General features: G+C 55.6%; 1 protein-coding gene across 3 annotated transcripts; it reads left to right on the forward strand.

Annotated features, from left to right (window-relative positions):
• The first annotated feature begins 1,052 nt into the window (after nucleotides 1-1,052).
• Nucleotides 1,053-25,152, forward strand: KIFC3 (kinesin family member C3). Of its 3 annotated transcripts, none has more exons than XM_066327578.1 (21): nucleotides 1,053-1,873; nucleotides 9,328-9,442; nucleotides 11,098-11,243; nucleotides 12,386-12,527; nucleotides 14,649-14,845; nucleotides 17,877-17,942; nucleotides 18,391-18,534; nucleotides 18,620-18,859; nucleotides 19,061-19,234; nucleotides 19,360-19,507; nucleotides 19,594-19,724; nucleotides 19,816-19,927; nucleotides 20,046-20,227; nucleotides 20,306-20,410; nucleotides 20,630-20,760; nucleotides 21,334-21,457; nucleotides 21,898-22,027; nucleotides 22,136-22,365; nucleotides 23,007-23,141; nucleotides 23,460-23,568; nucleotides 24,040-25,152. In XM_066327578.1, exons 1-21 carry the CDS (start codon nucleotides 1,637-1,639, stop codon nucleotides 24,063-24,065), a joined length of 3,024 nt encoding a protein of 1,007 aa, XP_066183675.1. In that variant the 5' UTR covers nucleotides 1,053-1,636; the 3' UTR covers nucleotides 24,066-25,152. The 3 variants fall into 3 exon arrangements, with proteins under 3 accessions (XP_066183675.1, XP_066183674.1, XP_066183673.1); XM_066327577.1 differs by lacking the exon at nucleotides 1,053-1,873 and adding an exon at nucleotides 23,815-23,843 and having other exon boundaries at nucleotides 9,059-9,442; XM_066327576.1 differs by lacking the exon at nucleotides 1,053-1,873 and having other exon boundaries at nucleotides 9,059-9,442.
• Nucleotides 25,153-26,000: the final 848 nt, after the last annotated feature.

Consider the following 26,000-nt stretch of genomic DNA (forward strand, 5'->3'; position numbering starts at 1 on the left):
GACCAGCCAGACCAGTTACTCATTCGAGATAAGAGGCTCTTTTGTGCTGCAGAAATGCCGATATCACGTGCAAACCCCTCCGCTGCCATGGTTACTGCCAGAGCCGCGCACAGAGGCGGCTGTGGCATGGACAGGGCTTCTGCTCTTCCCTTGGCAGGGCAAACCCCAGAAAACCTGCATTCTGCCCCGAAAAGGAGGCTGCAGGGAGCTCTGTCCGCACCCGGCATCCCGATGATCAAAGCTTGTTCCCGACGGAGGATCTGCCCTGCCACTGGGCATTATGTCTAGGTTTTCTAAATTCCTCACTAATAGCCTGAGATATTAAAAAAAAATAGAGAGAGAGAGAAAATAGTGCTGCGGCTTGGGTGGGCAGAGAGCAGCTATGCCCCATTTCCTGTTTTTCTGGCATTAGGAACAGCTTGACCTCTTGGCACTCTTGCTTTTTGCACTAATGCTCTTCTCATTAAAGTGCTTTCCTGAACACTAATTAGGGCGGTTTTCCTTTTGTAAATTAGCCTGATACGATCTGTGTGTCTTGGCAGACACCCTCGGAGCAGGAACCCAGGCCTTTGCGTTTGAGCGCTGTTTATTTTGCAAATCTCCCCAGTTTCAATGTTCGTAACTGCCTTCTAGAAAGTGCTGGCAGGTGGAGATGAATGGGAGGGAAATGGGCCTTTCCAGCTGGCCTGCCTTGAGAAACAGGAGAGTTTTTGGTGCTACAGGGGCCTTCCAGTTGCTGTGGGTTAATGGGGTGCCGTGGGCACACAGAAGCTCCTTCCCATCCCATCTTGGCATCCGTGCAAAGTGTGCAGTGGAGGAGCAGGGCTGCAAGGAGTTCACTGCCTGAACCAACCTTTTAACTGGCAATAGGAAAAATAAAATCAAATCAACACATTCATTTTCTGCAATTAAAGCACTTCTTGTGACCACAGGAAATGCTCAGGCCCAAGCAACCCCAAACCCATCTAAAACTGGATGTCTGCAGACAGAGGGAATTCCACCTGTCTGCCACTGCCCCTAAATCGGTGGTGTCAGCAATTTGCTGGGGACCAATGGTGCTGAGGAGGGGATGGACCTTAATCAGCTCTCATTCTCCTAATGCACTGGCAGATGGGAGCAGAGGGGACGGTGCTATCTCTGTCTCTGGCCACGGATGGGATAGAGCCACAAGAGATGGGCTGAGAAATTCAGTGGTGAAGGTAATACTGGGTGCAGAAAGCCATCGCCTTGGCTTGCTGGGGAGGCTGGAGCAAGTGGAGCATCCCTGGGGAGTCCCACCAGCCTGTTCCTGCAGCACTGGGACCCTTCTGGGACCAGGCACTGTTCGGGACCATCTTTACCACAGCATTTACTGGTGCATAATAAGGAAGAGGTGAACTGCAAGGGAGCTCCACTCAGGGACCCCCGAGGCTGGGACAGAGTCAACAAAGCCCCTGATGAAAAGACAAGGATTTTCAGTGCTGGTGTGGCAGCCCTGTGGCACCACGTGTGGAACAGCACTGTGAAGGATCCCACCCCAGAGAGCTGCTGCCAGCACCGGCCAGCCCGGCTCGCTCCTGGTGTCTGAGAGGGGCTTGAGGAGGGTTCCCACGGACAGTATCCAGAGCTCAGCGCCCCTTCCCGGCTCTGTTGAGCCATGCACACTCTGTGGGCACTGGCAGGGCTGTCGGTGCAGGGCTGGAGCTGGGGGAGCAGCAGGAGGAGCAGGATGCAGGCTGTGCAGAGCATCCCTGCCCACGGTGAGGAGTGTGAGCGCCGCAGCCTCGAGGGCTTTATCTGCAGACCCATGGGCACCACGAGGAGACTCGCCTGTGGAGGAAGATGCTTCCAGAAAAAGTGCCCAGGACCAGGGTTGGCCTGGATGGCTCCACAGGTGAGAGCAGTGGTTGAGGGCTGGGGGAAAGCAGGACATAGTCTGTGTCAAAATCAAAGGCTGAGGGTGGAAACCAGCACAATGCCTTTGGATTGGAGTTGTTTTCATGAAACATCCCTGGATGTTTGCACACAGGCTCTTTGTTTATTCTGCTGCTGCTTCCTAGGGAGCTAATTAATTTTGTCTGGTGGGCTGAAGGTGAAGATAACTGAATAGAGATGCCTGAGCCCCAGAGAGCCCTGATCCCACCTCAGCTGGGATACTGAGTGCCCTGGCCATGCTTTGCTCCCACCTTGTGTACCATTTCCTTCTCCCTCTCATCCTCATTGTTTCACCTGACACCTCTCTTGGATCTACAAATAGATGTGAAAGCCCAGGAAGGTTTACATGGAGCTCCCTGCAAGCTGGCAATGATTCCATGTCAGTCTGCATAAACCTTGCCTGCGCTGCCAGCTTTTCCTTAATGCCTCCTTGTTTTTCCAGTTGTGGCTGATTGCTGAAGGGATCTCCTGGCAGAGGAGACTCAGGTTCACCCTTCACATCCCGTTCACCTCTAAGGCACCTGCATGAAAATCTGGGTGTGGGTCTGCTCCTCTCCATAACGAGAAATTAAATCTGCTCACGCGGCGCCGGGCGCGGGCAGCAGAGCTGAAGCGTGTGGCTGTTTAATATTCATTGGGCGTAGATGTAAAACTTTCCTGTTCTAAAATAGTCTTGCACAGTGCTGTGCTGCTCCTTTTCCCCTAAACCTTAGCAGGAGGCTGGAAATCAATGTTTCTTTTGCTTGTCTTCCCAAATTTCCCCTGGCTCAGCCAGGAAGCAAAAGACCCTTACTGGGTGTAAATCCTGCTTTGAGGACAGATCCTGGCACTGCATTAGCAGTTCATAATTCTATGGTTTGCTGACAAAAATCTTTGAAGCACCAACACTAGAACGAGAAATTTTGCTGTCGTTTAAGTTTCTGTGGTCGTTATGCATCTATTTTGGAGTTAACAAGAAAACACAGTTTTTCCTGGAAAATTTTGGCAGGTAGATTCATGGATCTCTTCGGTGACTCACCCTTAACTGGGTGCAGTTTTCTTCACCATCTCAATTGCACCTTAGAATTAAATAAAAAAGAGAATCTAGTCCAAGTTAGGTCCATAGTAATTCAATCACCATGAAATATGCTCCAGTAAGTTAAACTAGAGAGACCTTAGCCTTTTTCCTTGGTGAGTAGGAAGCTGTGATAGCATGGGGTGGGCTGGAATTCTCCAGCTCAGTGTAGATAAAAACGGGGATGAGATCACCAAGCAGTGAATGGAGGCAGTGGGAGCATCCCCACGGTGCCAGGGAAATGGGGACTGGATGCAGATGGACACCTGGGCGGGGCTGGGCCCGGCTGTGGGGAAGGATCTCTGCTGATGTCCCGCTGCCGTGGGGCTGTGAGCAGTGCGGTGTGAGCCCTGGGGTGTCCATTCTCCGTGGTGGGTGTCCGTGACCCACGGCAGGATAAACGATTCCGTCCCCCTGGTGCCCAAGGTGCAGGGCTGCGTTGGTCCAGCATCCCGCACACTCCAGCCCTGAGACGTGGAGCGGCTGGACCGCGCCCGCTGAGCATCCCCAGGGCACAGAGAGGTGACACGGAGTGAGCCAAGGGGCCAGCGTGCTGTCCCCGTGCCTGGATGGACTCCCAGTGCGATCTCGCAGGCAGCTGGATATCGAGCAGCCAAAGCCGGTTAGCAGGAAAGCCGTTTAATTCCGTGGGTGAATATCCCACCTCATTTGCATATTCATCCCTTTGTTGGGCACAGCTCTCACGATGCAGCCAGGATGCAGCTGAGCCCATCATTCATTACAATATTTTCCTTTGCATGTGTGCATCCCTTTATGACCACAGGGATATTTCCCTCTTCCCTGCAGAGGCTCTCACTGATTTACCTCTGCCCATGCTTAAATGAGCTGGATGTTATTAGTGAGCCCTGCATTCCTCCAGCCCCTGCCCCAGCATAGCACAGCCATTTACTACAGCCCCAAAACTCAATTCCCTAAATTATTCAGAATTACAGCTTTTGCTTCGTTCCTTCTCCAAAGACAAGCACAATTTGGAGGGTACTAAAAATAAATGGGTTTGCTGAGAACTGAATCTATTTCTTAAAGAGATGGCTCCCCTCCTTTCTGTCTGTGCAGAGGGAAAGCTGCCTTTGCACACTGTGTCACTGGTATCACCCAGCCAGGGTAACAGGCTCAGTGGCATTGGGGGGGGCTTGGTTTCAAGGAGAAAATAAGCACCAGAAGTAGTAAAATTCTTAAAATATCCCAATTGCCCACCTGCAACTTCTATCTTCAGACATTTCTTTAGTTAAAAATAATTGCAGAAAGCACCCAAGTTCCCAAGAAGAAGGTCCCAAGGATGCCCTGTAAGCACTGGCTGGGTGCTTCTTCCATCCCAGGAGGACCAGCATCTCCTTCTGGCAGGCAGCCATCTTTCCAGTACAGCCAGAATTTTTATTTGCTGGATGAAATGACCTGGATGGAATTCACTTGGTGTCAAGCTGCCCCCTCTCTGGGTCCACTCCAACCAGGATGGGCATCCCCCAGTCAGCAGAGAGGGTTTAGCCTCAGCAAGGACACCTCGTGCTTATTCTTAGCCTTGTTTCTAAGAAGTGCTTTATAAGCAGGAGCCTGTGTTGATTAATGCCATGAAACATTAATGACTTAGGAGGTGAGCTGCAGTCCTCCCACAGAGCAGTTCCACATTCCCCAGCAGCCAGAGAGGCACAAGATGAGCCCAGCACTGTTTTTCTTAGACAAAGCACAGACACTAAAGCCAAACCCAAGTTGTACCTGAAGCCAGCAGAAAAATATGACACAGATAAAAGGTAGGTAAAAGGGAGAAGGAGGCTGAGGTTTGGTTAGATGGTGTGCACTGAAGTCCGAGATAAGAAATTCAGAAGGGTGGAAGAATCACCCACCCAACGGCTGCTACATCTCACATGGCACTGCCCTGGCTGCCAGCACAGCAGAGGCTTGGTCTGCCTGAATGCAGCAGGTTGGAAAAGGGGTTGCTTTTGCCATTTGCTTGATATAGAGGAGATTTGCATGGGGGACACAGGTGGAGCTGAGCCAGGCATGCAGCAGCTCCCAGCCAGAGAGGCCAGATCCTCGTCTGTGGACATGCTCTGGGCTGCCCTGGGCTGCCCAAACCCAGCCTAACTGGCTCGAGGGGCTTGGCCAAGGTGCTGAGCTGCAGAGACACCACCAGCAGCCAAAGCAGCATCCCAGTGTGTTGGATTTTGGCGGCGATCCTTGAAACACCCCTGCCCAGCTCCTGCTCTCCACCCAATTCCACACAACCCTATCGCAAGGATCAGAGCCTCGGGGCTGAATTAATGCAACTAGGGAACTTTAAAATGAGCATTAAACTTCTCAGGAGCATGCTAAGACTTTATTAAAGCTCCTGTCATTGTGTGAAATGGCAATATAGGAATGTAGGAATGCAGGGGGCTCATTCCTGCTTTGCAAAGCATTTCATGTCGGCTTAGCAAACCATGCCTCAGCAAAGCTGAGAAATCCCCTCACCTCCTCAAGGAGGAGCAAAATTATAATAATGATCTGGTTTATAATTAATTGTGCTCTGGGGACAAGTTCTCACGCTGTCTGATGCTTCTGGTGGGAATTTTCTACAGGGAGCATCCCAACATACAATAGGTTTCAGGTAACAGGTGTGCTCCCGCCTGCATTCCTAGACCAGGTTATCAGGTTGCTCGAAGGGAGAGTAGGAGGAGTTACATTTTTTCTGGGATTTGGGGGATTTTTTAGCTGTTTTACAGATGTAGGTTAAATATTTGCTCAGGGCAGAACAAACGCCCCATACAAAGGGCCCCACTGGGTGATGTGTTTCGATCGCTGGAGCTTCCCTTCATCCAAGTAAAAGGCAAATTAACCTGCCTGACTTCACCGCACCACAGCAGCGATGCTTTTCAGCTGCAGCACAGGCTGGGCTAAAAGCAGAGCTAAACCCAAGCCAGGGTCACTGTCCCCGGGCAGTGTGCCCCGTGGCAGGCCTGTGCTGTCCACGCAGGGCAGATGTTTTAGCACTGATGGTCATCGATGTATCGAGCCTCCCCGCTCGCTACCTGCTGGGCGCTGGCGGGAGGTGCTGCTGGCGGCCAGCCCTGCTCCTCGTTGCCGTTCCTCTGCCTGCCTGCAAAGCGGCATTTCTAAAAATACCTCCAGCGATGTCGTCAGTCGGTGCTCGCTCAGGTCACGGAGACGTGACAGCCAAGAAAAGGAGGATGGGAGCATCGCTAGGGGACCAGGCTGAGATTATCGCAGCCAGCGTAGGTGAAACCCTGCAGAGAGGGGGGCACCAGCCGCCTGCACAGGCTCCTATGTGTGCCCCTTGCCCGCAGCCCCCCCGACTGTCCAGCAGCAAGTGGGTGTCCCCTGGGATCCACAGTGCTCCCTTGAGCCAAACAGCATGGCAGTGCAGGAAAAGGGAGATGGTACCTGGCCAGCAGCGTGTATCCAGAGTAACTCCACTTCTGGATCCTTGGAGAGGCTGTTCCTGCTGTGCTGGGGCTGCCAGAGAGCCACGGCGTGCTTACCAAAAACAAACAGCCCAGCAGCTTGGGGGGAGTGGGTTTTGTAATGCTCACAGGTGACTATTTGAATAGGGCTGTTGGCAGAGAACCCTTCCTGCATCTCAGATTTTACTTCATGCTTATTCATTGAGTTATTCTTCTAAACTGGGGAATTCACGCATGTGCCTGCTTAATGTAGACTTACTTGATGTAATTGATACAACTTATGTGCTTTGCATAATTGCAAAACCATTATAAACCTGAAGCATTCAAAAGCCAGGAAATTACTTACCAGTTAAAGTAATTTACATAAACATTTATTTTACTCTTTACAGCTCATAAATGAAGTCAGCGATGATATGGCTTTACAGTTGCTATCGGAAAGGGGAAAGTAACTTTCTGTGTGTCAATATTATCCCCAAACCAGCCTTGGGAGCTGCACAGATAATGGGGTACTCATGCAAATTAGACACTGCTTAGGGCCTCCATGGGTAAATGTATGTACATATGGGTGTGTGTCTGCAGGCACACACACCTATATCCATCCATGCCAGGATCCATGCTGGGAATGCCAATAAACCTCCGATGAAGGGAAGAGAAGGCTGGGGGGTTTTCAATGGCTGCAGGGGAATGGCAAATGCAGTGCAGAGCTGGAGGCAGCTGCCAGGCCAGGATGGCATTGGCTTCTCAGAGGTAAGTTTGGGGACAGGGAGGTGACGCTCACAGCCCCCTTTCTCTGGGGTGAGTGGCTAGAGCAGCTTGTCCACCCCACACCAGCGACTCCCTATCACCACACACCCGTGTGGCTGGCTCATGACAGGGAGTGGAGCCGTGTCTCATGGAGGTGTCTCTGAGGATGTCTGAGAGGGACAGGCCAGGATTAAAGGACAAGGCTGAACCCTGCTCCAAACCTGGCCAGGAGTGAGCAAGAGGCTGGGACTGAGTGCAGCAGGATCGGAGGTGGAGGATACGTGGTCTGAGGGGAGCGCAGCACAGGGCTGGCATCAAACTCTGCTTTCCCAAAGGACAGCCACTCCTGCTCCCCCAAACCCGTGTGGGACACAGGTCAGGCATGAGGATGTGAGCCATCAGCACAGGGCACCCGCTGCCATCACCACGGATGCCAAGGTCAGCTTTGTTGTGGGAAATATCCGGTACTGCCAGTTCATTACCACGAACAAGTCATGAGTGGCTTGTGTCACCCAAACCAGCCATTACTGTGAGGGTTGTGTGTGCAATACAGGGAGGCAGATACAAATCACACCCCAAAAATGTGTATATCTTATATTCAAAGCAGGATTTTCTGTTGCCTTTCTGACACCAGGGCCTTTGTAGATGTCTTGGCTTGTCAGGCTGTTTTCTCCATGCCTCTGGGTTAGAAAAATGTTGTTTTTCATGTGATATCTGTGTCCCTGGGCCCGACGAGCCTGGGGTGCCAAGTGGCACTGCTGCCAGTGGATGTTTGGGAGCAATGGGGATGTGGCAGTGTGTGAGGAGGGCATAGTTTGGGTAGGCAGGTCCTTGGTGTGTAGGTCATCAGCCCCACTGTCCCCACGGTCCCCCCAGGGTCACCGTGAGGAGTGATGCCAGGAGGGGGGCACAGATGGGATGCAGTTACACTGAGACTCCCTGAAGAGCAGCGGGCTTGGGGTGGGAATGGCAGAGACACTCTGGGAGTCCCCGGGATACACCGGGAACCCCAGGGCCATACCAAGGGAGGATCAGGGCAGCACGGTGGGGGCGGCCGCTCTGAGAAGGGCACGGGGAACACCGGGGCTCCGCTGTGCTTCCCGGGCTCTGGCCGGAGGTGCCCCGGGGACGCACCGGGAGCTCTCGGCAGCCGAGCCCCGCGCCCCCGGTGCGGGAAGGGGAGCCCCGCCTCCGCCGCCCGTCGGGGGTTTCACGGGTTTCCGTGGCAACGAGTGCGGGGCGGAGCTCGGCGCTTCCGTTACCGAAGTGCCCGAGAAGGCGGGGACGGGCCGGGGCCGGTGCTGGGTGCTCCGCTGCTGCCGCCGCCGCCGCCCCGCGCCCGGTGAGTGGCCCCGCGGGGCGGCACCGGCACCGCCGGCCCAGGGGAGCCGGACCGGACCGGACCGGACCGGACCGGACCGGACCGGACCGGACCGGACCGGGGCTCCCTTTGTCTGCGCGCTGGGAGCGCTGGCACGGAGCGCCCGGGGCGCGGCGAGAGCGCGGCTCCCCGTTAGCCCGCGGCGGGCGGTGCCACCGGGAGCGGTACCGGGGCTGCGCGGAGCGGGGCTGAGCCTCCCGCTCGCTGCCACCGGCACCGGCACCGCTCCGCTGCGGGCTCCGGAGCCGCCGGTCGGGAGAACAAGGGACCCCACGGTGGGCTGGGCGGTTCCGCGTCCTGTTCCCCGCCGAAGCGGCCCCGGTGAGGCGCGGAGCGGTGTGAAGGAGCGGAGCGCTGTGAGGGAGCGGAGCGCTGTGAGGGAGCGGAGCGCTGTGAGGGAGCGGAGCGGTGTGAGGGAGCGGAGCGCTGGGCGCGGAGCGGGGCGGGCGGTGCAGTGCGGTGCATTGTGTGCGCTGAGATGCCGTGGGTGCGGTGCCGCCCGGGTGCGGGGCTGCCCGTGGTCCCGGAGTTGCTAACTCCCTAAAGTCAGGCCCAGCCCGAGGTTAGGAGGGGCCTGGAGAGGCTTCAGGAATGAGTAAATTAATTACAGACACCGTTTATGTCACATCCGCTGGGAGCACGGAGGGAGCCCGGGGCTGTCGCCTTTTCGAGAGCAAAAAACGGGATTGATGCAACTTCCTGCGGGTTTCGGGAGTCGGAGCCGGTGTCACCGTCGTGTTTGGTCCAGAACGTCCCGCTGGGATTTACAGCGGGACACTGAGACCGGCTGAGATGTCCGTCCTTGCGCTTCTCCGCAGAGGTGCTGCTGTACTCGGGACCCCCGTGCCATGATCACGTCCCGCACCGCCTGGGATCTGGGATCCGGGCCCTCCGCCGGAGCCGCCTGGAACACCAAGGACCTTGCCCCGGACGGTGAGTACAGCACGGTGCCTTGTCCTTGCCCCTTGAGGCTCAGCCCGCCACGCTCACGCCCTGCTCACTGGGGAAGGAGAGGCTGGGAACAGGCCAGCCTGCATTTTTCACATTTCTTTCCGGATGAAGGTCAAGATTTGAGAAACGGGGACTCAGGAGGAGGCGCAAAGCTCTGGGCAGCCAGCTGGTGAGAAGAGAGGGCTGCCTCCTCTCCCTTCTGGCCCTTCCAAGAGGGACACTTAGGGAGAAAGGTTAAAATTTAACATGTAAGATAGAAAACAGAGTGGTCTGCATGGCAGGGCGAATTCCCAGCCTGTGCTCGGCCTTGGTTCCTTGGAAGGGCTCCTTATCACTCCCTGGCGCGTGGATCCCATGGGTGAGTTTAGTCGGAGTTTTCCCCTGTGGAGGCTGAGCTGCTTTGCAGGCGGGCAGCTGCCTGCCCCAACCTGCAGCCGCTTGTTGGGAAACAGCCCTTCCCACCTCTCTCACCAACGGTGCTGAATGGGTTTTGTCAAAGGGGGAGGCTGAACCCCCCGTATTTGGACTGATTTTTGCTCTTGGCTTCAGCATTTGCCGTCCCTGTGTGCTGACAGCCCCTTCTCTGGGCACAGCTTCTTCTCTGGTGCTTGGGCCAGTCCAGCCAAATGCTGGTTGGCATCAAAGCCTCCAGAGCCAGTTTTTTTCATCACTTTCTCTGCCCAATGGCTGCTGCTGCCCATGCTGGGATGGGGAATTCATCGCCTGTTATCCGGGCATTCACCAGCGCTTGGGAAATGCTCAATTTTCAGGGAGCATGCAAAATGATATGGATAATTAGAGGCTGGAAAGAAGTCCCAAGTGATGGACTCACTTCATAAGAGAGTGAAGTGAGCAGTCCCTCACTCCCTCCAGACATTGTTTCCACCTCCAGCCCAACTTTGTCTGGATGGTTTTAGGGGAAAAAACTGCATTATTGAGGTTTGGCTTGTGAGTGATTGATTTTTTCCCTGCCAGCTGGAGAAGAGATTTGGCCACCCATGATGGTGGCAGCGCCTGTGGCAGACAGGTGGGGTGGGGGGCACAGGGTCCCCGAGCAGTGGGATGTGGCCCTCACCAGCTGCTTTTCCTGTAGCAGAGGAGGACACAGCCATGGGAGACAGTTCCTTGAGTTGCTGTTTCCTTCTGTGTGGCTCAGCAGGACAGGGAAGTGCTGCCCTGGCTGCTTTTGTGTTTGGCTGCTTGACAAATGAAGGAAATATTTGGGGGCAGTGGAGGGAGGTGACGCCGCCAGGGTCCGTCTGTCTGGTTTTGGTGATGCAAGCTGGCTTTGGCAGCTTTTCCCAGATAGGATCGCAGGAAGTGGAGCAGCTTGGCAAGGGGTAGAGCTGGGATATCCCTGGTGGGGGGACAGATCTGGTCCTGCAGAGGCCAGACAAAAGCTACACCCTGAATTCTCATTACTAGTCATTGGCAACGAGTCTCCAACCCCCGGAGGGCTAATTTTTCTAATTAACATAATTAACATTTTTAATAAAAGTCATGCACTGTCTCTGCCACACTGGTATGGTGGCGGCAGCAGGGAGGAGGAGGAGGAGGTGGGTTTGCTGAGCTGGCCAAAGGCTGTGTCTGTGCTGGGCTCCCAGGTGGATCCAGTGATGCTCTTTGCTCCTTCCCAGGCCGTGGGCAGGACAGGCTCAGCACTGGGAGTGGAGCAGGCGCCTCTCCCCGGGTTCCTCTGCTACCAGCACTGCTTCACCAAAAAATCCTCAGCGTGAACTGGCCGGACACTGCAAACCCCCGTGGGCTCTGCCGGGCTCTCCAGGTGAGGAATGTTGAGCCAGCCATGGCATGTATGGGGAGGGCAGTTTTAGGGTGGTGGGGAGGATAACCTGCACCCATCTGGGCTATCCAGGTGGGAACCAACTGGCTCCCACCCTCACCACAACCAGTTTGTGTCTGGACCCCAGCAGCATGTGCCTTGAGCAGAGCTGCTGCCTGGGTAGGGAGGGAAAAGCATCTCTGGGGAGTCAAAAGGCATCAGAAATGGGGAACAGTATTCATAACAGAATAGCATTTTCTGGGTCACTTATGGGTCATGTTGGCAGAGAGCTCAAGGCAGAAGTGTGATAAGAAAATGCAGTGCCATGAGGTGGTGTTTGCCAGTGGGATGGAGGAGAAGGAGGTGGAAGGGACGGTGTCGGGACACCCTGTACTGGTGTAGCTGCCACTAGTTCATTCCAGGCTTCAGGCAAATCATTCAAATTCCCCTTCTTTGAAAAGAAGGAAAACATCTGCTTATCACACACCAGCCTCAATGAATTCCCTTTGGCAAAACCCTTCTGGAGTCTCAGATGTAGAGGCACCGCAGACACGCGGCTTCTCCAGGAGGATGCTTCTGCCCCCTTCCAAATTACTCACAAATTACTGGCATGTACTGAGTATTTGTCCTTCAGCTGCAGTGAGGTTTCCCCAGCATCACTGGCCTGTGGGGTGATGCCACAAGCTCTGAGATGAGATTTAAGAAAGAAAAGGCATTATTGAGCAGAGTGAGCTTGGCTGATCATCCCCTTTTATAGCAGCCTTATGAAAGCTCCTTTCAGATTTCTTCTGATTTTTTCTGAGCTGGGCTCCATCCCACAGGGCACGTGCCATGCCTGCAAGTCAGAGTCTTTATTTTTAAGGCCACAGAGAGAAAAATAGGAAATATTCAATATAACTGTGCTGCCAAGCTGAGCAAAAATTTTTTATGTGGAGAACTAAAGTAAGTTCATTGTGGCAGCTCCCAACACAGACCTCCCTTGGAGGAAGGGTTTCCCCAAGCTCCACTGTTCTGTGTTGTGCACTTCCCGCCCTGCTCACTCCCCCTGGCCAGCCCCGTGAAGTGCCAGCTGCTGGCACCGTGTCCAGCGCCGTGTGGGCGGTCGCTGCCTCAGCTCCCTGACCTGTTTCTGCTGCCGGCCACAGGCGCTGCGGGACACAACGTGCAAGCGGCGGGAGGAGCCGCGGCCCCGGGCCCCGGCCCCGGAGGAGCCGCCTGCATCCCCCCGTGAGCCGGCGGCTGCCGCAGCAGTGCAGGCGGCCTCCGCCATGAACCTGGAGAAAGCAGGTAAGGCGAGAGCAGGGATGCAGTGTTGGGTGCTCGGGAGAAGGGATGGGATGGAATGAGGGCTTGGGATCTGTTAGTGGGTGTCGAGGAAACCTCTCCTCTTTTGGGGTGCACATAGATGTGAGGCTGTGCGCACTGTGGGAACAGGTCACGGTGGAAATCCAACACCAGCCAGCTGCTGGCTGGTGACAGGGACTGATGAATTATTGAGCTGGATGAACAGACCAGGTGAGCTCCAATGAACTCGCTGCTGTTTCCTCCTTCTTAAGGAAAATGTAACGTGTGTGGAAACGTTTGCAGCGTGCGTGGCTGGGCCAGGGTGGGGAAATCCCATGGTTTCTTCTCTTTTTCCATCAGGATTGAATTGTGTGAGCTTGTCAGGGCACATCTTGGGAGCTGCTCCTGGCCTGGTCCCCAGCTGCACCCCAGAGCAGCTCCTGAGGTGGGGTAGTGGCTAGGAAGGGGCAGGGATGCGGGAGAAAAAGGGTCTGATTGGCACTGGTAACAGGGCAGAGCTGAGGAACAGGTATCTTTCCAAATGGCTTTCTGAATTTTGCAAATTTCTGCACTTTGGAAAGCAGGAGGGTCACTGTGCCCTACCTGCCACACTCAGACCACACATGACCACCAACACACCTGCCCAGGGGGAGATGTAACACAGAGCTGGTCAGCATCTCCTCTCCCATGGATACTGTCACAGGAAGGTGCTGGAGTGTGGAAGAAGGCATGATCAGTGGGGGATTTTCCTGCCTGGCAGTTTGACTTGCAGCTGAGTATTGTGGTTCTCAGCCTGGCTCTGCCTTGGGTGCCAGCCCAGGATTAGTGTGAATGATGTGTGCAGACATGTGGTACGTCCACAGGAGCCTGGTTCTTCCTGTAATTTTGTCTTACCGCTGCCCAGGGAGTGAAAGCTGGTATTCCTGTCAACTTTGGAGATTTCAGGGTTGGTTTTTTTGTTTGGGTTTTTTCAATGTTGATTTTAAAGAGAAGACCACGGTCCCCTGCCTGAGCTGGGCTGAGCTTTCAGCATGAAAAGAAAGAAAAGCCAGCACCTGACAGTGCTCTTTTGGTGTATCCAGCCCATGGCAGGAAGACACAACCTGGTGATCCCTTCTGCAACCACTGCCAGATAAGTCCCATGGTGTGCAGTCAGCAGCAGAGTTGTGGTTTGGTCCCAGCATCTTTTTGTGCATTACACTGCCTCCTAAACTCCATTTAGGGGTAGAAAATCTGACTCAGACAAAAAAGTCTCTCTTTCTCCCATGAAGCAGGTAGCATCTTCCCGCAGGCAGCGGGGTGATTCCCAGCACCAGCTCCTGCCTGTGAAACCTCAGGTTTCTGGTGGCAGCAGCTGGAATCCACGGCAGGCAGGGAAGGGCGCCGGGCAGCCGGGATCCTGACCGTCAGTTCTGCCGCCGCAGTGCCTCATCCCCACACTGGGAATGAGTCACGCCAGCTCATTGCTTCTTGGGAACTACCAGGTCATTTGGTAGGCTCTGATGTACGGCCAGGTTGGCTTCTGTCAGCACTGGTGGCTCTATTAACATGCAGAAAGTGATGTTTAAAATAATACTAGGAAGGTTAGAAAGCCAAACATACAAGGATTAGGCAATATGGCCATTCAGGGTACCTGTATAATTTTAATTTTGCTTCCATTCTGTTTGTGTGTAATGACGCAGACTTTAATGACATGATCACACACTGCTTTTCCACCGGCACCTGCTCATTCAGAAGAAAGGGTGCCGGGGTGAATCAGCGTCGTGCTGAGGGCGGTTGTTATCTGAGCAAGGCAGCAGCATTTCAGCGTGTGATGGGGCTGGGTCGTGGTGCAGTGGTGTGGGCAGGTGCTCTGTGTTGTGACCTGGGATGCTCTGCTGGCATTGGCAGTTCCCTTTGGCTCCCACACAGCTGGACCCCACTGTTAGCCAGACCTGCTCTGGTGAGCACCTTGGCACTCAGGATGCACCTCTGACACATCACTGCACTCTCTGGGACTTGTGCAAGTCCAGTTTCCTGCATTCCCATCTCCAGCTCAGCTCCTGGGGCCTCCCCATGGCTGGCATTGTGCTCCCCAGCAAGGTGGCTGTGTCCTGACCAGCTCCATCTTTGCCCACACTGCAGGAGGGAGGCTCTGCAGTGGGAAACGTGCCGCCCTGCCCACAGCCCGGCCCTTCCCCGTGATCCAGGAGGTGATGGCCTCCATGGCACATCTGCAGAAGGAGAAGCTGCGGCTGCAGGAGGAGCTGCTGGAGCTGCAGGAGAAACTCGCTGCCCAGGAGAACAATGAGCTCTCCCTCTCTCTCCAACTGCAAGGCCAGGTATGAGAGGGACAGGGCGACTCAAGGGGTCCATCAGGGTCTTCAGCCTCAGGCTGTGGCTTGGATAGAGCACTGTGGCATGCAATTAGTGATGGCTGCACTTGGAAGGAGTGTAGGATCTCCATCACTGAGCATCTTCTTCTCTGGGTGTTCCTGAGCATGGGCTTTGGCTGTGCCTCCTTTGGAATGCTTGCAGTCCCCAGTCGTAGCAATGAGGAACAAAGCAACACAGACCCCCTTTATGCACCCAAAGGAGATCGATTTATTGTAGGAATTGCACCATTTATATACCTTTTATCTCTACCTGACATAAGTGAAACCAATCCAAGATATAACAGAACTCACAGAAGGAAGGCACCCATTGCCTGGCCCAGCTGCAGTGCTGCTGTCCAGGTGTTCTACCATCCAGTCACCTTTCTGCTCATACACTGTCCATGTGTCCCTCCAGCCTCGCTTCCAGCTGACCCTCTCCTCACTCCTAACTGCCTCTCACCCCTCAACTGACTTCCAACCATCCAGCCTGCAGCTGTGCCTTTCCCATAGAGCCTTCTGGTGAACAAACCTTAAACACTTTTACAATTATAAACCAAACCCTGCATCTTCCCCCTCTTTTTTAATTAAGCAACAAAAACCTACTAGGAAAAACCTAAACAATTTCTAAGACATTAATAACAGTTGTAACAATAACAACTGTAGCAACTTTTGAAAAACTGTAACATAGTCATATAGCATTGCCTAATTGCCTATAACATTGTAATTATATACACATAGAATCAGGATTGTGCGACAAAAGGCCTCACACAACACAAGGAAATCCACTTGGTGGCCTGTAGAGACACAGGCACAACCTCTACCCCATGTCAACCAGTCCAGTGGTCCTTTCCATTCTCCAGTCTGTAAGTCCTTCATCATCGTGGGAGATTTTGGCTGAGCCTTCGTGTCAAAGGAGTATTGCCTTTCACATGCTCTTTGTCCTGTCTCTTCACAATTTGAAAAATTGAGGACATATAAGGCCTTGGCTAGTCTATTGTGAGGGCACTCCAACTTCCCCTATTTTTGTTTTTAAATACAAAACCAAACCCTACACCCAAGTGACACTGCAATAGAGCTGAGAGGGGTGTGTGGCTCTGTGGACATGACATGGCCAGGAGGGCTTTGGGCATCAGGATGCAGCTCTGCACCAGTCTGCATCCACTCAGCACAGGACAGCTGCTGCAGGGTCAGCTCATTAGACTGACCCAGCAGTTTAATTTTAGTGACTTTCAGCAGGTGGAAACTGAATGTGAAGGCACAGAATTGTCTGACGAAGGGACAGGTTTTGGCCACTGTGACACTCCCCCTCAAAACCATCTCCTGCACTGATGCAGGCACCTCCTCAGCACGAGTGCTTGGGTTGTTCCAGGGACATGGAAATTTTGGCTGCTCGTAAAGAGATTTGCATGTGGCTGTTGTGGAAGCTGTTACAGTCAGGTTCTGCTTGTTCCACGGGTGTCAGAAAGGAGGAGGTAATTGTCCTGCATTTGGTTGGCATGCTCTGCATGACACAAGCGTGAGCACAGCGGGATCTGGCCCTGTGCTGGCCAGTTCGGCAGCAAGCGCAGCCGACACCAGCCGGGGTGAGGAGCTGGCCCAAACTTCCAAAGCTTTGGGATGGCCGGGCCACGGCTCGAGCCAGATCCAGCTGCCAAGGAGTCTCTGTCACGTCCAGAGAGCAGGATACAGCTGGAGATGCCCGAGCAGGTAGGGGATGGAGGAACACTGATGGTTTTGGGCGCCACGGCACAGGGAATGGTGGGCAGGCTCCGGCGTGTGCGCCGACTGATTGGACTGGCGGCTTTCCCGGAACAAGCCGCGACTCTTTTCTTCTCAGTAACTCCCCTCCCTTAAAAATACTTATAAAAATAACTTAATAATCTCCCTCAGTGGATATGGAAATGGGGTTTTCCCACTCAAGCGCTCAGTTGGCCCCCAGCCAGAGCCAGGGAGACTTGCTGTGGAAGGGGGGAGATCCCAGTCCTGGCTGGGAGCAGCTGCCTTTTCCCACCCGTAGCTGGGGAGCTCCAGCTGTGCTCCAGTTCCCAGCCGTGCCCAGCACAGGGCACACAGAGGGACTGCCCACTCTGCTGCTATCTCTGCAAGGGCGCGGCTGAATAATTTACCAGATTAATTACAGCCCCATGTCAGCACCTCTGCATTGGTTATTAATCAGCAGTTCCTAAATTATGGTCCACAGAGGAATAGTTGCCTGCTGGTTATTGGGATGGGGCAATATCCAGGCACGTCCCAGAGCAGGGTTTGGTGGCTTTCTGGAGTGGGGAAACTGGGAGCTGGGCTGGGATCTGGGGAGTGGTGGTCAAGTGAGAGACAGAGCAGGTGGGAAAACCCCTCTGCAACACAGCCCATGAGACTGCTGGCTTCACCAAGCGCTTGCTGCTGCTGTTATTCTGATAACTGCAGATTTTGAGAGAGCCTCCCTACACAAAAAAAGGTTGAGGATTTTTTAAATCCACCTGATTTTGCAAGAAGGGCAGCTTGGTACCATGAGATGGGCAGATGCCCAGATGGGGGTAGATGGAGAGCATCATTCCATGGGGCTCAGACCTGTAGCTTTCTTGAAGAGCTGTTGCTCCCTCTTTGTACCAAGATAACCTTCCTAGAAAGAAAAATAAAGAAGGTAGAGCAAAGCTGGTTGTGAGGGCAGGACAAGACACTTCTGGCTCTTCAAACACAGCTATGGCTGGGTTCGTTTTTTCCCTTCTCCAAAGATGATACCTTTTTATTTTTTTAATAATGGTTTCTGCTAGTGCTCAACATGGACAAATTATACCCATGGTTGAACAAGGTCAAAGCAAAGCTTTCATTTATGCTCATTATAATCAGCTCGTGTGAATCAAGTGCTCAGAGCCAGGTGGAAAATTAAAGCATAACAAAAGTGTGAGCCAGCCTGGACACTGGTGGCTGGGGCAGCACTGCAGGGTCTCCTCTGAAAGCTGCTGAGGTGCCTCGTGGTTAACCTGGTCTGTGTTGACAGGTGGAAACTCTGAAGGCAAAGCTCCTGGAGCAGGCACAGGAGATCAGCCGGCTGCGCTCGGAGCAGGTGAGCTGCCACCGGGTGGGACCGAGCCACCCTCGCCCTGAGGGACACTGGAGCTCTGGGTCACTGAGGAGGAAGAGGGAACACGGGGTGGGCGGAGGTGGATTAAACCTCCCCAGGGTCACAGTTTGGACCGTGCAGGTCAAGAGACACTGAGGAACAAAAGTGTGGGATTTTCTGTCCAGCACAATGTCACACTGGTGACCCTGGGGCTGTCACCCTGTGGTGGGAAGTGAAATCCCCTCTGTGAGTTGGGGCTCCCCTGGGGCAGCAGGAGGCTCGTCAGTGCAGCGGGCTGAGTGATTCCCAATGGGGCAGGCAGGGACTCCCTGGGAAATGGCACACCGAGGGCTGCTCCATGCAGTGGGCTGGGCGATCCGTGAGGGCAGCAGATGGGGCTCCCTGGGCTGCGTGGAGATTCCACATCCTCTCGCATCCACTCCCGGCACAGGGCGGCACGGATGCGGAGAAGCACCGGGACCTGCTGGCGGCCGAGAACGAGCGCCTGCGGCAGGAGATGAAAGCGTGTGAAGGGGAGCTGCGGGAGCTGCAGCGGCAGCAGCAGGCGCCGTGCAGGGACTGCCCCCACCTGCAGGTGAGTGGCCGGTGGTGGCAGTGGTGGTGGCAGTGTGACGGGCACCTATGGATGACATGGCCTCGGCTGTCCTGTCCTTTGCCAGGAGAACGCCGTGCTGCAGGAGCAGCTGTCCCAGCTGCAGCGGGAAGCAGAGGAGATGCGGGCCAAGCTGGTGGAGCTGGACCTGGAGGTGCAGCAGAAGACGAACCGCTTGGCTGAGGTGGAGCTGCGGCTCAAGGACTCCCTGGCTGAGAGGGCCGAGGAGGAGGAGCGGCTCAGCCGGCGGCTGCGGGACAGCCAGGAGACCATCGCCAGCCTCAAGTCCCAGCCCCAGCAGATAAAGGTGAGCTCTCCATTTTTCCTGGTTGGGCTGGGTGCCTTACAGTGCCCAGTAGGTGCCCTGCTCATCTCTCTGCTCTGAGCACATCAGCACAGCACCACGATTTCCTAAGTTATCTCCCCCTGGGCCAGCAACAGCTCCATCCCAGGCCCTTCAGGTGCTGTTTCCTCAGTACACCCTGTCTGTGGGTGCTTTTCCCTGCAGTACATCATCAAGACGGTGGAGGTGGAGTCAGCCAAGGCAAAACAAGCCCTTTGTGAGACTCAGTCCCGAAACCAGTACCTGCAGGAGCAGGTGGGGATGCAAAAGCAGGTGCTGAAGGAGATGGAGCAGCAGCTGCAGAGGTCCCAGAAGACGGAGGCTCAGCTCCGAGCTCAGGTCTGAGTGCAATAGGTGTAAATCAGAACTCCCCCCACATTCTCTGCCTGCCTGGTGCTTGCCAGGTGACATGGTGTGGTAGCAGGTGGGCACTCAGTGTCATCCTCCACTTGCTCCTCTCCCAGATCATGATGTATGAGGCTGAGCTGGAGCGAGCCCATGGGCAGATGCTGGAGGAGATGCAGGCGATGGAGGAGGAGAAGAACCACGCCATTGAAGAGGCATTTTCCCGTGCCCAGGTGGAGATGAAGGCGGTGCACGAGAACCTGGCAGGTGAGGAGGGTTCAGGGGGCTCGCAGGATTGCCTGACTGGTGTTGGGGTGTCATCATCTGCCCCTCACCCTGCCTGGTGCCCTCAGGTGTCCGGACCAACCTGCTGACGCTGCAGCCGGCGCTGCGCACCCTCACCCACGACTACAACAGCCTGAAGCGTCAGGTCCGCGACTTCCCCGTGCTCCTCCAGGAGACCCTGCGCAGCGCCAGGGCCGAGGTGAGCCCCCCTGGGACCACCACCCCGCACCCCTCCATGCAGGGTGGAGGTGCCAGGGCGTCACTGAGCCACTGGTCTCCACTGTCCCCAGATCAGCCAGGCCATCGAGGAGGTGCACAGCACCAACCGGGAGCTGCTGCGCAAGTACCGGCGGGAGCTGCAGCTCCGCAAGAAATGTCACAACGAGCTGGTGCGGCTCAAAGGTGCGTGGTGTCCCTGAGGTGGGACAGGGGAGCGTCACCATAAGGTGGTTGGGTTGGCTGCAGGATGCTTCAACCCACTTGGTGTTTGATGGCTGACTCCCTGCTTCTCTCCTCCAAGGAAACATCCGTGTTTTTGGGCGAGTCCGCCCCATCACGAAAGAGGATGGGGAGGGCCCTGAGGCAGCCAATGCTGTGACCTTTGATGCTGACGATGACGCTGTCCTGTACCTCCTGCACAAGGGGAAGCAGGTGTCCTTTGAACTGGATAAGGTCTTCCCCCCACAAGCGTCCCAGGAGGAGGTGGGTGCTACCGTCCACACTGCTGGTGTGAGGGAGGGAGGCAGCCACCTTCTCCTCACTCTCCCCTGTCTCTCGCAGGTGTTTCAGGAGGTTCAAGCCCTGGTCACCTCCTGCATTGATGGCTACAATGTCTGCATCTTTGCCTATGGGCAGACAGGGGCAGGAAAAACCTACACAATGGAGGTGAGTTTGCTTGGCTTCATTTCCATCTTCTTCCTCAGCTTCCCACCCTGCAATGCCCAGTATTGTCACCCAGGCAGGTGGCCAGCTCAGACCTGGTGTGCACCAGTGATGGTCACTGCTGTTCCACATCGTCCCCCTGGGCTTTGCTTCTGCTGGGAAAAACTACAGAATAAAATGCTAAAGGGTGTGTTTTGCCCATTTGTCACCTCAATCCTTCAGGGGACGGCAGCAAACCCAGGGATCAACCAGCGGGCCCTGCAGCTGCTCTTCTCCGAGGTGCGGGGCAAGGCGGCCGACTGGGACTACACCATCACTGTCAGCGCCGCCGAGATCTACAACGAGGCACTCAGGTACGGGGGGGGATTTTTTGGACATCACCCCATGCTACTCTCCCCCACATCCCTCCACCCCTGCCTAGGCCTCACAGCTTGTCCCAGGGCCCTGGGTGCTGCATTTGGCCCTGAAAGGATTTATTTTTAATTTACTTGGTGCACGCTGCCCTTCCCATAAGCTCCGTCACTTACACAGGCTCCCAGCTGTGTCGCCACTCCCACTCTCTGGCCCTGATGCAGCGGCGGGGGCATCCCCTTCTCCCCCCTTCCCCTGTCCATGGACACTATATTTAGGAATTTGTAACTGGGAGATGAAAGCATGAGAAATATTTTCCTTCCTAGTCCAGCCACAGGAGGGGAGGAGTCTGGGAACACATCCATGAGAATAACTGGGAACAGGAATGGGAGCATGGTCTGAGTTGGGTGAGAGAAGGCACATGGGAGCCAAGAGAGTTAATGTCTGTAAATAGGATGTGCAGTTTTCCTGGGAAGAGATGGCTGCTCTGGCAGTGTTGGCACACAGCCCTGAGCTGCGGAATGGATGCCAGCACCCCCTGGGATGGGAATGATAACGGGTGCCCCTTTTTCCAGGGACTTGCTGGGGAAGGAGCCGCAGGAGAAGCTGGAGATCAAGCTGTGCCCTGATGGCAGCGGGCAGCTCTACGTGCCCGGGCTCACTGAGTTCAGGGTGCAGAGCGTGGAGGACATCAACAAGGTGTGGGGAGATGGAGGGTGGCAGCAGGGGTGCAGTGAGCTGGGGAGGGGTCTTTGGTGTGTGTCTGTGACTCCTGGATTTGGGAGCGTTTCCAGAGCCATGGGGAGCAACAGAGACCAAAATAGGTCCTTGAGTGTGATGTGATGGTCACTGTCCCATGGGATGATCCATAGGGGGTTAAAAATAAAAGCGTGGGGCCCAGAGAGTTCCTGTGGGATTAGTGGGATGCGGCTGTCACCGCAGTGCCCTGCCTGTCACCCCCTGCCTTTGGTCCATCACCCAGGCTGAGACCTGACAGCCATCATTACTCTGATGGTCCAGGCACCCCATGGAGGGGCTGATGCTCAGGTTACAGCCCTGGCCATCCCTGGATTACAGGGGATTTGTGGTGGGACTGGAGCAGGTTGTCCTCACCCCCTCAACTCCCTGGGCTTCCCCAGGTCTTCGAGTCTGGCCACATCAAGCGGGTGACAGAGTGCACCAACCTGAACGAGCACAGCTCTCGCTCCCACGCCCTCCTCATCGTCACCGTCCGCGGCCTCGACCGCAGCACGGGGCTCCGCACCACAGGTGGGTGTCACACAGCAAACCCTCGCCGAGGCACCTGGGCTGTGACATCCCGGGGTGTGTAGGGCTGGGCGCTGATGCCAGCGGTGGGGTTTGGCTGTGTGTCCTCAGGGAAGCTGAACCTGGTGGACCTGGCGGGCTCGGAGCGGGTCGGGCGGTCGGGCGCGGAGGGCAGCCGGCTCCGCGAGGCGCAGCACATCAACAAGTCCCTGTCGGCACTGGGAGATGTCATCTACGCCCTGCGCTCCCGGCAGGGCCACGTGCCCTTCCGGAACTCCAAGCTGACCTACCTGCTGCAAGACTCGCTCAGCGGTGACAGCAAGACCCTCATGATGGTGCAGGTAAGGGCTGGGCACCCAGTGCCTGTATCACCACAGCCAGTCAATGTGATTTCTGAGTCCCTTCTCACCCCAGTGCTGAGGGAGGCTGGAAGCAGGAGCTGGGCTGGAATCAAGGGACAGGGCTCGCCCATGGGACCATCTTCCAGTCTGCAGTCATGGTGCCAGTGGCAGCTCCTTCCCTGTCTCTGCCAAGGAATGGGAATTAACTCAGAGATCCACAATCCTGCTCTCCCTGCCTGCACATGGATGCTATCCCTATGGGCACAGTCTCTTCGTGTATTGTCATCTCCCCATCCCTCTTTTTCATGGAGGATTTTAAACTCTGGCAGCTTTTCCACCCCTGCCCTGCCTCCCCCCACTCCCAGCTGCTGGCACCCACACTGAGTCCCCCCTCGGGGGCTGCTCAAGGCCTGCACCTGCCATGGCTATTCCTGGCTGCTCCTTGCACTGGGGCAGTTGGTGGCAGGGGATCCAGCTGGCTCAGACACCGGCCCAGGCATGGATGGATGGGGCTAGCCTGGGAGGGGCAGGTTAATAATAGCATCTCACCGGCCAGCAGCAGCAGGTTTTCTAGGGGGGAGCCCCTGGGGTGCACAGGCGGCTGCCAGGGTGACTTTGTGCCTGCTCCTCCCTGACCACAGGTCTCCCCTGCTGAGAAGAACACCAGCGAGACGCTGTGCTCCTTGAAGTTTGCTGAGAGGGTTCGCTCTGTGGAGCTGGGTCCTGTCTCCCGCAAGGCTGAGCTGGGCTCCTGGCCCAGCCAGGAGCACCTGGAGGTACTTGGAGGACATTGCTGGTGCCCTTCTTCTTCACCCTCACCCCAGGGATCCCCCCTGTTTGGCCCCGCACGTGGTCCCTAGAGCCACCTCCACTGGGGACAATCACCTGGTGGGATGCAGGCTGTCCCCAAACTGCAGTGTCCAGCCAATATTGCCACTTTGGCTGTTCCAAGCCCTGTTTTGCAGCAGCCCCATGCTACCCCCTGAGAACATTTTGACATCACTACCCAGGCACACACTATCTGCCCATCCCCATTCCTTCCCTCTGAGGCCTGGCCTGGGCTGACCCTGGGGCTGTGTCCCCTCTCCTCCCAGGGTGACTCTCCAGGTTCTGCGGCAGCCCCTGGCCGGAGCCACGCATCGCCCAGCCCGGGGCAGCTCTCCAGTCGCTCTGCCTCCATCCGCAGGAAGCTCCACACCTCAGGTGGGTGGTGGGACAGCTTGAGAGCCCAGACAGGGTCCCTCTGTCCCAGGAGGCTCCAGGAGCCAGCCCATAGCAAAGCCTGCAGCGGGGAGTGAGCAGCCCTGTAGTCAGCTCATTAGCTAATGGCTAATTACCCACAGTTAGCACTTCCCCAAGAATGCCCTTGTTCAAAGGCAGTGCTGATGGCTTGGGGGACAAGGGGAGGGCAATGCCACCAGGCTGAACCTCTTTCCCCTTTGATTTCAGCCTGACTTAGGGGCAGCTGTGGCTGCCAGGTGAGTGCCTGTGGCCGGTGCTGGTGGAGGGCTCTGCTTCACCCCGCTTCCCAGGCAGGGCAGGGCTGCTGGACTGTGCAGGGATGCTCTTGGGAATTGCTTGTGGTGCCAGCTCCTGCTACAATGCCACCAGACAGGGCTGGGGCACTGGTGGCTGTGTCCCTGCCTGCTGTAACCCGTGCATGTCTCCCCTCAGGGAAGCTGAGGCCAGTCCCCCTGTGATGAGTGCCAGCCACGGCAGCAAACCTACCACAGGACCCAGCCCCTCACAGCGACACAGAGAACGGCTGCTGGAAGACATGGAGGTTTTGGTGCCCTTCCCTTGGCCACCCATGATGAGAGGGTGATGGCACCTCCCACCATGGGGTCAGGGTCTCCCAGCAGCCAGCCCCTCTCCTCAGGGTAGGGGACAGTGGTGCTGGGCAGAGATCTGCCCCCTCAGCTGCTCAGCTCTGTGAGTTTATTTTTGCCGGACAGATGTTTTTAGCCAGAGCAGGGAGCTGCTGGGTGCTCCCTCCAGCTCTCCAGCTTTGCTTTCACAATGAGATCGGGCTGGAAGGGGTGCACAGAGCCAGACCAGCCCTGGCCCTGCCTCTGCTCCTGCCATAGGGCCAGGCTGGCCACAGCTCCTGCAAGACTGCATCTGGGCAGCTGCCCAATGTCTTTCAGAGCAGTGTTTCCTCCACTTTAAGCCACAAAAAATCCCAGCAGCTCCTTTCCCTGTCAGTTTCTCAAGCCCTGTTGTTGCATGAAGGCCCCTGGTGCTGTGCATGAGCCGAGCTGCTGTTCCTCGTGGTGCTGATGCTGCCAGGGCTCCACACTGGCACCAGGGGGGATGGAGCAGTCTCGAATGAAGCTATTGTAAAGTTATTTACCAGTTGTCTTGTCAAGAGAGATCACAGTGTGGTCAAGATGAAAGTGTTTGAAATATTTATACCTGTTTACATGGTCTTGGAATGGAAAACTAGTGGAAAACAAAAAGACCCCAAACTGCCAACCCAAAAGCCTCTTGGCTTATGTATGGGGATGGTGGTTGGAAGGGGCATGGGAGGGGATGGCACTGCCCTTGGACCTCTCAACACCCAGCTGCGGGTACATTTCCTCCTGCTGCAAACCCCCGCTGGATGCACTGATGACTTTTTCCACCACGACCCTCTCCTCTCATGCTTCCACAGCATATTCTATTTAAAAACAAAAAAGGGAAAAATAAAGTTAGCCTTTTTTAAGATTGGATGTTTCTATGTATTTTAATAAATAAAAAATATCCTGTTTTGTAACAAAACTTATTTTAAATAAACTCTGAAAGCTAGTCTTCCTGCGCTGCGCTGTTCTTGAACCCTGCTTGAGGTGGGGTGGGTGCTTCTTCCCTCCTCCCAGCATCTCCCATAGGGTTGGAACAGCCCATTATATCCTTCCCCTTGCAGCTGCCCTCGGGGCCACCCCCGTTTGCAGCTATCAGGCTCCTGCCATAAGCGGGAGAGCAGTGGTTAAAACTGAAGGGAGTCACACCTTGACCTGCCCCGCCTCACATCCCAACAATAGGCTGGTGGCTGGCAGAGCTTTTTCACACCTCATGGGGGTCCAGGCATGGGATTATCACCAGATAAAGCAGGAAGCAGCTGCAGAGCAGGAGGACACAGACCCTGTGAGTCTCCTGCTGCTCGAAGCAGGCAGCACTCACCATCAGTCCTGCAGTGGCTCAGTGCCAGGGCCTCTTGCTGTACAAGCCACCTTCAGAGCCACCTCCTCCAGAGCCACGGAGCAGGGCAGGCATTCCCCTTTCTTCCCAAAAGTTGACTGTTTGGATGAGGCAGCAGCAGTGTGGGGACTGGCTTTAGCTTTCCTGATGGCCCCACTCCACCTCCCAGAACAGCCTTCCAAACACGCTCCCTGGCTCACAGGCAGCATTGTCACTCTGCCCGGATCTGCTGGAGAGCTGAGGGAGGGAGATCGGTGCACAGCCAGGGAGAGAGATGAGCACTAAATGATGACACTGCTCCTTGGGATGGGAACGACCCAGCAGAGTGAAACCGCCCCCGGGATTTCCACAAGGCACCTGGCAAGTGCTGGCTCTCCTGTTGTTCACCACGGCCTCCCAGCAGGAAGGGTGAGAACGGCCAGCTTCCTCTGGGACAGGCAGGGAACAGAGCCCTACTT

The sequence above is a fragment of the Sylvia atricapilla genome, chromosome 12 (genome assembly GCF_009819655.1).
Source record: "Sylvia atricapilla isolate bSylAtr1 chromosome 12, bSylAtr1.pri, whole genome shotgun sequence".
Lineage (NCBI taxonomy): Eukaryota > Metazoa > Chordata > Aves > Passeriformes > Sylviidae > Sylvia > Sylvia atricapilla.

Bases quoted from the DNA above. Each gene is read 5' to 3' on its own strand.
- KIFC3 (XM_066327578.1), top strand. From the start codon at position 1,637: ATGCACACTCTGTGGGCACTGGCAGGGCTGTCGGTGCAGGGCTGGAGC. The intron at 11,244-12,385 runs GTGAGGAATGTT...TGCCGGCCACAG, and splicing joins GGCTCTGCCGGGCTCTCCAG to GCGCTGCGGGACACAACGTG. The intron at 20,228-20,305 runs GTGGGTGCTACC...TGTCTCTCGCAG, and splicing joins CACAAGCGTCCCAGGAGGAG to GTGTTTCAGGAGGTTCAAGC.